The following is a 15,316-nucleotide window of genomic DNA, read 5'->3' as shown; positions in this document are numbered from 1 at the left end:
GAGAAAATTGAGTGACATTATTTGACACACTTATTTTGCGATCTCGACGTACTGAATCGAATGGGCCTCCGGGCCTCGGTTTGAAAATCGATTTTTGGAGTGATTGCATAGCCTTTCTTTATATGAGAAAGACAAAAAGTTTAAAAACACCCTTTATGTAAACAGATTTGCAATTTGTTTCGAGCGAACCAAAACATCTAGAAAAAATTTCGGAGATCAGGAAAACAGTATGAGAAAGTGCGCTTTTGTGGACACTGCAAGTAGATGACGTTACGTTTCTTGCCAGCTTTGATTTTTTTTAATCTAAAGTTTTATTTGAAACGGCTCAATGCGTTAGCACAACTGAGCCGTGGGTCTTTTAATTTTTTGTTTTACAATAAGTAAAAATAAAAAAAAAATCTGAGAATGTCGGTCTGTCAGATCTTGTTGACGCAGTTTGCTACTGCGTGTTGAGAACCTTTTCCTTGGCGGTGAAGCCCCTTGGGGGTCATTCAGTCTGCCTTCTCTCGCGTTATAGTTCCTGTCCATGTCGCTGTTCACGATCAGAGGTTCTTATTTGTTTCTTGTTCTTACGGGTCGCTGTTGTAAATCCGTCTTCATCTGTATTTGCTTCTTTATTGGCGATGCTAGTTGTTGGTTTGGGAGCGGTTGTTGTGGTCGTTTTACCTGCATTATTGGTTAATTGAATCGTTGTTTTTGGTTTATCTGAAGGTGTCGGTGGCTGCTGGTTAGAGTTGGCTGTAGTAGATGAGTTTTGACTAGTTGCTTCGGCGCATGTTTTCCGTAGTGTGCTGTATGGTTACAGAATTGGCATGTTGGGGTCTGCCCGGGATATGTGATTAGCGTTGTTTGCTTATAGGTCGGTGATTTGCATTCGATAGTCATGTAAGAAGGTATTGGTTTAGTCACTCGCAATCTCACAATACGAACGCCGTTGGGAATGTCGGTGAAAAAAATTTGATGTAATCTTCCTTAGTGCGCAGGCAGTTCATCATGTCGTTTTCCATATGTACGGGGATCTTGATACTTGTGTTATTAAACTCGTCACGTTATTCTTTGCAATGAAGTTCTCTGCCTGTGCTAAACTTCTAAACGTGATCAAAGCACAGTTTTTAACGTGGTGCAACTGAATGTACGTAACTTCAGCGAGATTAAGCTCCATTTGAACCTTAATCAACTGTTCAACTTCCTGAACTGTGGGTCTAACATGAGTTTTATTAAAGTTGATCGAAATCGTGTTATCCCGTAGCACGGGTACTTTTGTTTCATTTGGCAAACTCATTTTATTCTGCAGCCGGGAGCAACGATACAATTTGTTTCTGCACTTGTATATAACAAAAGCTGGCTTGATTCACTGGTGCCTATAGCCTGCTATAGCGTAGCGATTTTTTTGCTTCTGCTTTGTGCGAGGTCAGAAGAAAGACCGAAATGAATATATTGTACGATATTCAACTGAATGAATAAGGATGGATATTTGAATGAATATTTTTTCTATTCACCCCAAGTCGCGTCAGGTTCATTTTCAGCCATCAAAAAAGAGCTTCGATTATTTTTAACTCTGGTCTAGATGATAAGACTTTAACTCCAATAATTTTCCAGCTTCTCCCCACGATATAGTGTTGTAGGTGCATAGTGGAGCAGTTTTCGTGCAACGCATTTGTGGTGTGTATAACGTCTGTTTTAGTACAATGTTTTTGAACTGCTCGTTATTTATATTAGTTTTTACTACGGAGTTAGTTCATTTTATCCCTCATTTTAACTATTTTTAGTTCTCTGTCGAATTTTAACCTAATAGATATAAATTTTACAATTAATAAAAATATAATACTTTAGATGATATTAATAATAATTAAATCATAAACGCATGCCCAACCTAACACTTATATAAATCAAAGTCATCACGAACGCTGTTTTTTATTTTTGCTTCTCCTATGTGTACAATTTGAAACGGTAACAGAATCGGAAAATATATGTTTAATTGAGGTATAGTTGTACTATGAATCAAGAACCAGTTCACAAAGCCATGAATAATATTTTTTGATGATATGAACTATTTCAGGAGTTCGAATTGCGAGTCGTCAATAATGTACTAGGAATTATGAACCAGTTCACATGTGCATGAATAATATAATATGATTTTGGTGAATAATGCCTAATATACCCAAAATTATGAACCAGTTCATGGTGAATGGATGGATCCATGAGTAATATTCCGAGTTTCGAGAAATAATTCACGAGAAAATATCATGACTGTTTTGATTTTGTTAACTAATTGACAATCCCGGAAATCAAATTATGACCAAAAAGCAATAAATTATGAATCAGTTAACATCGTTTAGTCGGACAGTAAATAATGTTCCTAAATTTAAGGATAAAACCACGGGTCAATATTTGATTTATGAAAAATGTTCATAAAATTATGAAAGGGAAAAAAATGAGTTGAAAATGACAGAAGCGGAAACTGTGACGAAAGTTCCCAAAACAAAATATCTCCACAAATAAAAGCTTTATCCTGGCGTTACAGAAGTAAAATTGAAAACAATTATAAAACACATGATTTTTGTTCACGGTCCTGTTTTCGCGTGCTAAGTGATTATCCAAGAATTCGTGGCATTTTATTCACGAATTTGTGATCATTTTTTCCGTGTGACATTTTCACAACTTTTGTAAGACTGATAAACTTTTCGCCAAGATTCATCGGCTGACTCATACTAATGCTCGACATACCATAAGAATAAGACTAAAATGGCCGATTTGAACATTTTTACGGAAATTGGGTAGTACGTCTCAAAACACTTTTTTTAAATAACATGTTGGAAAATGGGCACTTACAAGGACGTTCACTCTAATCCGGGTCGTCTGATCACTTTAGGTTACAGTAATTCTTACTTTCAGCATCTGAAGGTAAAAATTAAACAACTTCTACCACTGTGAGGGAAGTACCTTAATATGTTGATTAGACCCATTTTTTGTGTTCTTGACGACTACTTTAAATAAAAACACGTTTTAGACCCAATACTCCCCATAATGACATGTGCATTCCATATTCTAAATATTCCCTGTACACATGACACGGCTTGGCACAGAACGGAATGTGGCCTAATCAAGTTAAAAGTTTATACTCCCCTCGAAGGTCGATTAAAATGAAACCATAAATGATATATAAGTCCTATTTGCTCTAGCGAAAAATATCCATGAAAGAGTTATACACATGTTTCAATTTCCATACCTCTGTTTAAAAAATTGCGTAGCAAACGATTGACCTATGAAATTCTTCCACACGTATGAATTACAGATTGAATAGAAACAATTTTCAATCGATCCCCGCCAAAATCTGCCTACACAGCTACTTTGATTCAAACTTCCTGCAACAGTCACAACTTCACGCCTCCTTTTTTCCTCACAATGTAATATGAATCAAATCCAAAAAAGCCGGCAACCAACGCGCCCGTTGTGGATTAGTTCTGCACTTCACCTTCGCGCCAGATCAAATTTAACCTAATTATGGGGTCTCTGATTGTGCCGTGCTCCGTTCAATGGTAACTTCCTATGTTCGCTTTCGTCATACTCGTACTACGCGAAGGCGCGTACCAAGCAGTAAATCTTTTGTAGGTCAGGCTGCTTTGATTATTATTAGCACCAGCAGCTCCTCCTCGAGTCGGGGCAGTGGCAGCGCAGGAAAAAAAGGTTAATACACAGCCTAACTGGCCCCACATGCCGGTATGAAACCAGCACTTTGCACAATCCTCACGTTTCATACCGAGCCTCACCTTCGTACTGTTCCCGATGGCCGATTTCGATTTCGAAAGTCATCCCAACCATTTGCTGCCAATTAGTTCCAGGCGTTGAAATCTATTAGATTACCTCCACCTGTTAATCAATTTCTCTAACTCATTCCATCTCACGTTTCTGTTCTCGTTCCTCTCCTTTCAGGATCACCCCGCAAGCCGTGCCGATGTCGTACCCATACCAAAAACCTTCCTCCTTCGAGTACGACGTGAACTGCGTCGTCCCGCTGAGTCCCCAGGCCCAGTCCTACCACCACAAATCGCTCCAGCATCACCCTTCCGCATCGGTGATTCCGTCACCGGCATCGGTGAGTGACTTCCTACCGCCGCTACAACCGCAGTCCCAACCGCTGCAGCTCCACCACCAGCAGGAGATCGGTGCAGGATCGCGATCGATTTATAGTGCGCACGCCCTCTCGCAAACCAGCAGCAACCTGCATCCCCAGCACCTGCAGCATCTTCATGGATCGTACCAGCATCAGCCGGCTGCACCTGCGTTATATCATCACTCACCACGAGGTCAACAGCAGCAGCAGACATTTCCACCAAATTTCCCTCCCAACCAGCAGCAGCATCACGGAGGAGGAGGCGGAGTCGGTGTCGGAGTCGGTGGTGGTGGACACAATTACTCGCAGTCCGACGATGACAGTGGCTGTGCGCTAGAGGAGTACACTTGGGTACCCCCCGGTCTTCGGCCGGACCAGGTGAGTGCAACTGAATTAATGCTTAAGGTGCACGTTTTCGTATTGGAGCCATCGAACCGATCATCAACTGTTTTTTTCTTTCTTTTTTTTATTATGCGATCGTGCGACAATTAACTATCAGAAAATTCCAATTTAATTATACAACGCGCTTCGGAGGGTGCCTGCACTGACGCCGAACATGTTCATCGTGTGTTCGCTGACCGGGCTGATAATAGCAGACTGCGACCACGTCCATCCAGCCCAGTTGCAGTTCCCAGCACTTGGGGTGGTACTTTTAAGCAGAGGTATGCGGATAATTGTGTACTCTTTGCCTTCAGGTGAAAGATGTACTGATAGGCGAACTTCCGGCTGCTGGATGTCCCCCAAGGGGACCCCATTATGGCCGAGTTGTTTCAGCAGTGCGTTTGAGATGCAAAAAAAAAGTTGGTCACACGCTACTGGTACTTTATGTTAGCACTCAAAAATGTTGTCAATTTCATATATTAAGTGATTGGCTTGTTTGGCAGACCTTCAGTTTTGCAGTTAATGTAAATGATTAATTGTAATTCTTTAGAATTTATTTTAATGCTTCCATTTCAAAAACAAAAATGTTGAACTCTTGAGTTATATAAAAAATATACTTTACCTTTCTTATAGTAGAAAGGTATAGAATTCGTTCAAACTTTGAAAAACTTTTCCTAAGGTTGGATTCATACTCAGCTTGACGAGATAATACAATGTTTGTGCCTATGTATATTTTCAGCTGTAGTTTTCAAGAATGGCTGATTTTAGACCAATCTTAACCATATCAGTTTCAAATAATTGAAATTTAAAAAATCGGTTGCAGGTAAATTTATACCTTGCGAAGCACGTTACAATTCTCCGAGAATGTTTTCAATATTGCAATAATTGATAAGTTTTATCATGCAACATTTATCTTTTCCGAAAAGAAAAATGTATAATCAGGTTTGTGCATAAGGGCACAACTCCTAAGTTAGAAAAGTTGGGTTTCAGTTTTTCTTGTTTCACTCGTCAGTAACTGACACCAATTTGCTGTCAGGACAATATATTGAAACTAACACAAAATTGGCATCAGTTAGACGCTAAATTCAAACAGTTCTCACTACATATGTGGAACAGAGGGGGTAGGATGGAGGATAATAAAAGTGACATACTCTCAGGCGTTTGACTCCAGAGTTTCTGTGCTTGGCTAACCAAGACATTACTCGGTACTAGTTGTTTACTTTGGGCGTTCAGATATGGTCGGTGTTAAGTCAGACCTAAGTGACAGTGTATTGATTTCGAGAAAAACGAGTTTAAAGTTTTAATCGCAGCATCCTTTGCAGTATAATTTTGAATTATTTTTGCTATAATTCTTTAAAATCTGGTAAAAGGCGAATGTAGCTGAAGAAATTGTTTATCCCGTACTATGATTAACTCATACTTTAGGGTTTTGCAACTTGGTCTGGTCTAACTTAACATCGACCATATGTTGTGTGACCTATTTGGTTTTAGTGTCTACAAGACGCCAGTTGCGATTAAAATAGTGATTAGCCTTCCGGCAGTCGCGCTGGTGCACTGAGTGCACGCTGCTCTGAAAAGTTAGCGATATCGTCTTAGAGCATCAGCGGCTGCTCGTTCAGTGGGCTATATGCGCGACTTATAGAGGGTTGAAAACAGGATACCACAATGGTTCAACTTCCTAACTAAGTAAATGGGATTCAGAACATCATTTTAAACAATTCAGTCGAAGACACCAAGTTATTTGGTGTGACTTTCTTATAGTAATTCAGTTTAGGATTTTTAAGCAGCAAGATTTTTGGAGCAATTAATTGTTAACCAAGGATAACAGTTTTACAAGCCATATTAAAACTAGGAATAACTAGAGGGAGTGATTGAATTTTACCAAGATTGGGTGGGTGGGTTATTTTTATGAGTAGTAATACAGTTGGGTATTTCTTAACGAGGTTAAGTATTTGACAACTAAGACTAGAAACGCCAGAGACTCAAACGACCTTCATCAGGAAACATCAGATTCCTCCATACGATTTCGTAGTACGGCTCAGATGCGGATCGGCAACGCACCGAGTTGCTTGTGCGCTGTTTGTGCTGTAGGTCTCGTGTTTGTTGACTCATTCGACAGTGATGTTTCGTGTCTTCCTCGGGCCCGAAGGAAATCAAATAGTTGAGATCTGGCTGAACAATACTCGGCTCATGCCCAGACAATATGTTCGATATCGTGATAACCGTCGCCACAAGCGCTGATGCTGCTGTTGGCGAGCCCAATGCATCGGAGACGACCAGTGTCTTCTGACGAGAGATATTGAAAAATTCATTGTAGCTGATTGGTCTTTCGTAAACGTCACCTTCTAAAACGTCCAGCATAGATAAAGAGTGACCGTCTTTATTACCTAGGATGGAGCAATGCGAGGGGACTCAATATAAAGTAGTATTGTACGATCTTACAGATAATGCATTCAGGAGTTCCCATAATTTCCTATAAAATATAGAATGTGATTTCTTGGTTTTATCGAACGGAGAGTCTATTGAGTTGAGGTTGTCCGAAACGTTAAATTAATGATTAGTAGGCAAAGTATCAACAATCCCAAGGGTATAACTGAATAGCAGTAAATTCTGCGACGTAAACTGAAGCAGGATTATTGAGTTTGAATGAGGTTTTGATTGAATATATTGTAGCCAGTGGAGCCGTCGAGGAATAGGAATCATTTTCTCGGACAGCTTAATAATACAGGACAGCATCGCAATCGGTCGATACGAGTTGTGATCGGAGGCTGGTTCTCCTGAATTTTGAATGGCGATGATCTTTACTTGACTCCAACCATGAGAGATAATGTTACCATCAAGAAACTTATCATCCCTCCCTAAGAGGATTTCGCTAGATTTTCAGAGCAGCGTGTACTCAGTGCACTAGCGCGACTGCCGGAAGGTTAACTAAATTCAATAAGTGTCTATTGGCAGAGTCTGGCAGATTCTTCAACGAGTTGAGTCCTGGGGTTTTATATTTTCATGATAAGAGGGCAAATGAGAACTCCCTCATCGAAAAAGGTGTTGCACTATCGTGAGGGAACGCTGCGCGGTAGATCTTCTGTGCCGGGGCGGAGTCCGGACAAACTTTCTTGGCGAAATCGAATACCCAACGGTTTGAATATTCCACGCTCTCGTTAGTACTGTTTCGGTTTTGCATTTGTCGGTCCGTGTCCAAAAAAGGCTCATCGATATTTCTCTTGTTAATCCGTCAACGAATCGGCGCTAATGGCTACTTTCGTTGGCTTTCATAAAACTTCATTCGCGTTTGTAACGTGTACTGTCGATAGCTAGAAGATAACCCGTCGGTCCGGAAGGTCTTATGCACGGCGGCCTTTTCTGCGTAAACGTTTCGGCACTCTTTGTCCCACCATGCGTTGAGTGGCTGCCCGCGGCAGATCTCGTTTGCTACGCGTTTAGTCTGAGCTTCAATCGCGGTATCGAGAATCAAGCCAGCCATGAATCTGTACGAACACTTCCTCCAGAGGAAGCGACTTTTTTCGATGAATTAGCCATTCAAGGATACAATCGCTGAAATGAGGATCTATTTTGCAGTAAACTGCATCAATAATTGTGTTTACTGGGAAGAGAAAGTTTATCAGGATGTTTATAAGAGGGTGAACAATATTTAAAGCTGTGAAAATACGATCCACAATATCAGAGAAATTTATTTAGTCAACGCTGGTTTCTTTTTCTGGCTGAGATATGGGAACACTTGAGGTTTTTGATGTTTTTTGTTCCAGAAAGTGTTAGGAACTCCTTTTCTGTGTTTCGGTTTCTGAGATCAGGAACTACTTGCTTCGTTTGTACGCGGGGCATGTCGGGAGATCATGTGGGTTTCCTCCATTCGACAAGAACCATCCACATGATTCGCACTGCATTTGTCACAACGAACCTTATTGCTACAATGGGAGGCTGTGTCTTCCAGTTGTTTGCAATTAATACAGTTCATGACGCCCTGCGCAAATAGGGGCAGTGGTACATTAACCTTGTCAAAGAGGAGATAGTTAGGTATAGCAGACCCGGCGAAGGCCACCAGATAGAAGTCTGAGTTGGCATATGTCCTCTTTCCGTCAGCTGCGACGAATTCTGAATGCAATCGTTTGTGCTCCAGTATTTTCACTGATTGAAGCTTGGGGTCTTTAAAACAACCAACCGCATGTGTCAGCAGATCCTCGCGATACAAACTCGAATCGGAGACTATCCGGCAGAATTGAACCCGTTTTGCTGGTACATATACTCGGTACTCCTGCATAAAGGGCCCGTAGCCAGCGATATCATTTGTTTGCTTCAAACTATTTACCACCACCCGAAGATTATCAGGGCGAATTTTCGATATATCTGTCAAGGCCGAATATCGTTCCGTCAGAACTCTACAAATCTTTAATAGATTTAAAAAAAAATTTGTCTTTGGCCCGGAAGAAAGTCACGTTTGGCCCAGTTGAGGAACCTGGATATATCCTGAGCCGATTTTATTTCGACCTCCATCTCACCTTGAGAAGAATCATTGTCAGGGGAAGTCATTTTTGCATTGCAATCTACGATACTGGGTCAGATTTCGAATATTGCTCCCTTTACCCACACGTGGCACACAAAACGGGCCTTTGTGGTAATGAATCCAGGTTGCTTTAACCTTCCGGCAGTCGCGCTTGTGCACTGAGTGCACGCTGCTCTGAAAATCTAGCGAATCCGTCTTAGAGCAGCTGCGGCTGCTCATTCAATGAGCCATTTGCGCGACTTCCGGAGAGTTAAGGATGCCGAGTGGAATGGCGCCGGCGTAGACGCAACTATACCGTGCGTTTTATAGCGGTTTGCGGGTCTGGCACTACTGCGGTCTAGCACGTTCCGGCGGGTTTCAAGGGTAAACCGAAGGGGTCCTGTGGGTACAGATGGTGTTGGACATTAATTTTTACAGTGGGTACGGTCGATTATGTTCGAGAGGTTCTGCTTGGAAGTGTTATTACCTGGTTGTCTTTGTATTCACTTACTCCTTCCTTCGTCACTCACTTTTTAGGAGTTTACCTGTAACTTCCTAAAACTTAATCAAATTAAATTCTTTCCTTAACTGAAAACTTTATCTTCCACTTAAACTTTTCGTACCGCTTTGCTAGGTGGTTACCAGGCTAATGGCATTCTTAGTCCTGGTCGTTCACCTCGAACCTCGACCGTTGACCCCTCAGTCGTCCATATATTCCGCCCCATTCTGTCCTTATAGTTGTGTGGTTATCGCCACCCTCCATGGCCAGTTAAGCTCAGCCGGAAATGAACCGGAATTCTGGCTGGTTCCAGTTCGTATTCCGGCTCCAGTGACACAACCGATTCTAGTTAGAATCGGTTGTGTCACTGGAGCCCGTGGACGAACTGGAACCAGCCAGAATTCCAGTTCATTTCCGGCTGAACTTTACTGGGCTAATTCCTTCGATATGCGCTACCAGTCGTGGGTGGTGGAAACTGCTGCATGTGATGGATGGCTGCGTGCTATGCGGGTATTGAGTGGGATGTTTAGCGTCAGATCTTACATTTATTTTCTTGACACTTACTACACATAAATAAACACAAAAATTACGCAAGGCCAAAATCTCAACAGTATTGGATGAAACTAAACCACTTGTTACATCCGGCTGATCTTTACTAGGTCACAGGCATTGCGCACAATGCGAGTAAATTTATGAATTTCTTCTGCTTCACATTCGGATAAAACATTGAATGAGTTGCTACAATTAAATACATTTTCAGGTGGCGAAGTTACCCGTTTTCGTTTCGTTTTTGATATTTGGCACGTGGCCTTTTTGGATGGAAGAAGTAAATATTGCTGTAGGCTTCTTGAAAACGATTGACTCTTTATAAGGATCGATAGTGGAAAAAGCAGGTAGTCTTTAGAAAGACTGTTGCTGTTCAAAAGCTCTAGGTAAACCAGCAGCTATCAAACTTTGTGACTGGATCGAGCGAAGGTTCAAAAAGGACTGAATCCGGGCACTTTATTTATTCTGTAGCAGCGCAATTCTGTGCAATTTCGGCTAGTCGCGATCAATAAAGGAATAGCAACCAAGGGTGGTCGGTCACACAAGCTGTAGTAGCACAGTGGTCGGATGAGGAATGTTTTGACAACGTTTTGTTTGTAAAATACACATGTTCCAGTGGTGAAATTTTTGTCTCAAATCTCCTTTCCAGATCATCAGTTTCCCGTGGTCGTACCGTGGTCAGATGAAAGTTTTGTCCGAGAACCCTGAAATCCTACTTGAGGGTTACCAACCGTCCTTATTTTAAAGGACATGTCCTTATTTTCGAGGTTTTTGGAAAGCGTCCTTATTTTTAGTCTCAAACCTTGGCATATACAGGATGGTTCAGCATGATGTATTATAACAGGGCATGTCATGTTATTGTAGTTTAGTATTGTTTGCCACCACAGTATGCTCACCATTTTCAAATTATTCAACTATATATCGAGAATCAGCGATCTGTGAGAAATGTGTTTCGTGCACTCCGACCATAATATGGTTGACATAATCAGTCAACTGACTCCACTATTCGCCATACAATCAAAGAGTAAAAGTTTCAGTTCTCGTTATTTGATGATTAGCGAACAAATCGCCCGCATCCAGCACGCATTGAAGAAAACATAGCGGCGGTGACATTCCCAAGCATTGGAAACCAACATTACTCGACTAATTAGCCAGATACCACTTGAAATACTCGAATCCGTCATCAAAAATTAGACCAGTCGAATGGATTACCTCAAGCGCCGACATGGTCAACATTTAAAAGAAATTGTTTTCAAACAATAAATGCCAAAAAATGTTCCTTCGATTGACAAATAAACATTTCGCGATTTACTCCAAATCAAATCAAAAAAACGTCATGATGTATCACCCTGTATTAAATTATTCAGATCAACTTTATTCCAAGAGAATCAATTTCAATTGTCAATTTCAAATACTTTTGCTAATGCATACTCTCTGCGACTCATTCCAACCAAAAGTTCTTTTACTTAGAAGTAACCGAAATTTGTTGGATAGCTCGATATGAGGTTTGGCTAAACACCATTCCAATTTGTCTCGATCAAGATTCAACGTCCCCCGGTCAGCGTTGCTAGCAGAAAGTTAGCAAAAGTTGAGCAAAGCGAAATTGATGCTGGCAGAGTTTCTGCGAGCATTTTGCGCGATTTGTGCGAGAATTCTGGCAACGAATTCTCTAAAATGCAACAACCGTTTCTGACAGAAGCGGTTAAACCAACCGATGCTGCTCACTTTTATCCAGAATCGAGCCAGAAATGTACGGCCAAGATCTCTGTACGCTTCCTGCCACATCTTTGTCAGATGTTTTGCTCGATTCTTGCTAAATTCCACCAGGTAGGAATTGCCAGGATCTTTGCACAGTTTACGTCCGAGTTATGCCAGGGTTTAGCTCGGTTCCTGTCAAAATTTGCCAGAAAACGCGAGCGAAACCGAGTTCGCCCTAGCTCAACTAACCCGACAGGATACGCGCAGAAATCTGACAGGGCTGCCAAACTTAGACTTACAAAAATCTAGCAGAGCGGTCTCTGCCAGATAATTTGCTCACTGGGCCCAGTTGAACTGCTGGAAAATAAGCCAGAAGCCCGACTTTTTCAGAATTCTGGCTCAAGTGTCAATTGAATCAGGCTCCAATTCCGAATAGATTTGGCAGGGATGTCCTTAATTTGTTCTCAGTCCATTTGGTAACCCTATACTTGACATAGGTTTCGTCATCCATGAGAAGGCTCTGCTTTTCAGTGAGGCTGTGCAGAGCAATTGTCTTTTTTGTTTTCCATCTAGCACAACTTTTTACCACTGCACGTATCGAAACAAAATATTAAACACGTGTATTTTCCAAACAAATCGCTTTCAAAACAGGTCCAATCTGACTAGTGAAGCAGACAATATAATTTAAGACTGGCGTGTACTACGAAACAATACGACTGACCGTTAATTTTAGCTTCTTTATCTCATCAATGTACATTGTACATGCAGTCGAAAAACTACCTAAAATTGAGCTCTTTTGGCTCAATCTCAGGGTATCGTGCAATAAGGTAAAATTGGCTAAACCGTATATAAGATTGTTTCCCTGCAACCACGGCCAAAATAATAACTCATTGATAGGCTTTTTATACTCAAACCTGAGTTAAATATACTTAAATTTAAGTTGAATTCACCCAATTTTGAGTATACCTAAAACGACTCAAAAGTACCTTATTCCAAAGAAGAGCTTGACTGAGTTGAATCTTTCGTTTTGTTTTTGGCAACACTATTGTGCCTTGCAGGATAATCGCTCGATATGCGATTAAATGAAAGCTCAATTGAGTTAGGCGCGTGACAGCCGCCTATATAAATGTATAGGCAGCTTTTTCCTTGAAGCTTTCGAAAAGCACACAGCTGGCAGAAAAATAAAGCTCCACTGAAATCTGCTTGCGGAGCAACTGCGGCTATATTTGATGCGCCTTTCAGACGCCCGCAATGTGAGATTTTATTATAAGCCCGACAATAATAAGTGCGAAAGAGACGCAAAATTCAAAAGTACCTAAATTTACGTCAAAAGAACTTATTCTTTGCGTTGTTTTATTTTTCTGTGTAGGAAGAGGTGTTCCACAGTAGAGTTTAGTGGCACAGCCGATTCTAACTAGAATCGGTTGTGCCACTGTCTATACCTGGACTATGAAGATCCCGGAATCATCGGATTTGCCACGATACTCATCTGCCTGCCATATCCGCGCCACCCGCAACCCAGTATTGTCGAAGCGTGTCCTTTCTACTTTATATTACTTAGCATTAGAATTAGTTTTTGAACTAATTAAACAAGCTACACATAGCAAACAAGGTATCGGCAGCAGACGTTGAATGTTCTTCTTTCGATTTGTGAAACAAGATTAGCAATTCGTTTGGTAGGAAGAATTTTAAATGGCAATGTTGAAATGACACCCAGTATGGTACAGAAAGACGTAAGTTCTACGTCAAAATGACACTTTAGAAATCTAACACCATCAGAGGTAGAGAGCCAGTGTCTTCGGCAAAAATGCTTGTTGAAAAAATTGCTACAACTTCGTTGAAAATTGAATATTTTTCCTACACCCAAAATCCTACTGGTATGTATTATTTTTGGGTAAGATTCTATTGTCTTTTCGGTAACAGACCCCGCAATTGCGTATTGTGGTATTAAACTCATACGCCTGCATAGGTAGTAAATGGTGGAATGACGAATTTCGTTTGCTGTTTTTGTAATGTGCATCACACAACCAAACACTTTTTCAGTATGTGTCAACCTCGGCTCTGCTCGTATGTAGGATAATTCCGTCGATTTCTATAATAATGTTAGTATCGGTTCAACCCAATCGGAATTCTGGCGGATTTATGCCAAATCAGGCTGGAATCTGCCCCAATATTGACAGAAACTAGCCGAGCACACGGATTTTTTTACTGGGTAGGTTGGATAGTCAAATAAAAATTGTAGTCAGTTCCCGGATCCGGACCAGCTCCCGGATCCGGACCAGCACACGGATCCGGAGCAGTTCCCGAATCTAGCCCATCCCCTTTTCCCATACCTGAACCAGGCCCAGATTTGGTGCTTAGATCCAGACAAGTGTCTGGATCCGGACCTTCGGTTCGCATCCGTGGATCTAAACCGTAGGTCTTGCTTCCTGTACATGACGGGAAAGTCTGTGCATGTTTTGTGCAGTCGCCACCTTGCTGTTGACATCCGTGATAGAAATTTCAATTTAAGGTTGCACAGAGAATGCGTAAAATTCGCAAACGAAAAAAGCAGTTTTTTTCCACACCGTATGTCAGATCTTCATAAAAATCAATCAGCAGTACAGTAACAACATTCTACATACGCTGATTGATTTTTATGAAGATCTGACATACGGTGTGGAAAAAAACTGCTTTTTTCGTTTGCGAATTTTACGCATTCTCTGTGCAACCTTAACACCGACCGAAATACCCCACCACTATTCCGAGTCGGTTTTTTCTGAGCTAGCCGAGTGTGAGCCGATCTTAAAATACGGAATGCGTCGTGTAGAGATAATCAAAACTCGTCTTTATCCACATCGTGTTTGCTTCACTTGATGCGCAATACACACTTCCAGACAATCCGACGCGTTAATATTAATTGTATGAGAATTGATGAAACATGAGTGCGACGCAGAGAAGATTTGGATGCATAGTGGTATTGCCATTTAGGGAATTTTTGTTGCAACTGTTTTAGTATTAAACGTCTTGCTATTAGAGCATTTTTTATTATCGTAAAAGTATTACGGCCGAGTTTTGGGTGCATTGTTCCAACCTATACTCGAACTTGTGGTCTTCCACTTCATACGCCTGCATTCTAGCATTGCACTATTTCCTAACCTGGCAGCAGAGCGTTGAAAGTACAGATTGGAACACTGTGTTATGTTGCGAATAATTAGGTCAGAATCGGCATTTTTATAAGGCGCTATAACTTAATGAACTACAAGAGACTCTTGCAAAAATGTTTTTACCTTTAATGCTGTTTTAGAGGGGGAACCTTCATGATGATCATTTCTAATACAACCATGTTACAAGTTAAGTAGTTATTGATACAGCGCACTTTCATCCGCACCCGGCTATCGATATCGGCTTTTTGTTCGTAAGTCTACCAACAGACGTTACCGATACAACCACGAATGCATCCTACCAGCAGTAGTAGGTACCGATACGCACGCACCTTCGTCAACTCTGCTGTCAGCCCTCTATTCGTGAGGCAGCAATATTCGAAGAGCAAAAACCTGCGACATAATTGTAACGATTACATGCATTTCTCCTGTTATCT

The 15,316-nt window shown here is 41.2% G+C and overlaps 1 protein-coding gene across 3 annotated transcripts in view; it reads left to right on the top strand.

Moving 5' to 3' along the window:
* Nucleotides 1-15,316, top strand: part of LOC131687126 (protein prickle-like) — a 127,175-nt gene that overhangs the window by 75,505 nt on the left and 36,354 nt on the right. For all 3 annotated transcript variants that reach the window (XM_058971177.1, XM_058971176.1, XM_058971174.1), the window contains exon 3: nt 3,934-4,492. In XM_058971177.1, the coding sequence (XP_058827160.1) occupies nt 3,934-4,492 (559 nt within the window). The remainder of the gene's footprint in view (nt 1-3,933; nt 4,493-15,316) is intronic.

This window comes from Topomyia yanbarensis, chromosome 3, assembly GCF_030247195.1.
Source record: "Topomyia yanbarensis strain Yona2022 chromosome 3, ASM3024719v1, whole genome shotgun sequence".
NCBI classification, from domain to species: domain Eukaryota; kingdom Metazoa; phylum Arthropoda; class Insecta; order Diptera; family Culicidae; genus Topomyia; species Topomyia yanbarensis.
The sequence above is the reverse complement of the archived record's forward strand: the minus strand, read 5'-3'. Positions and strand labels throughout refer to the sequence as shown.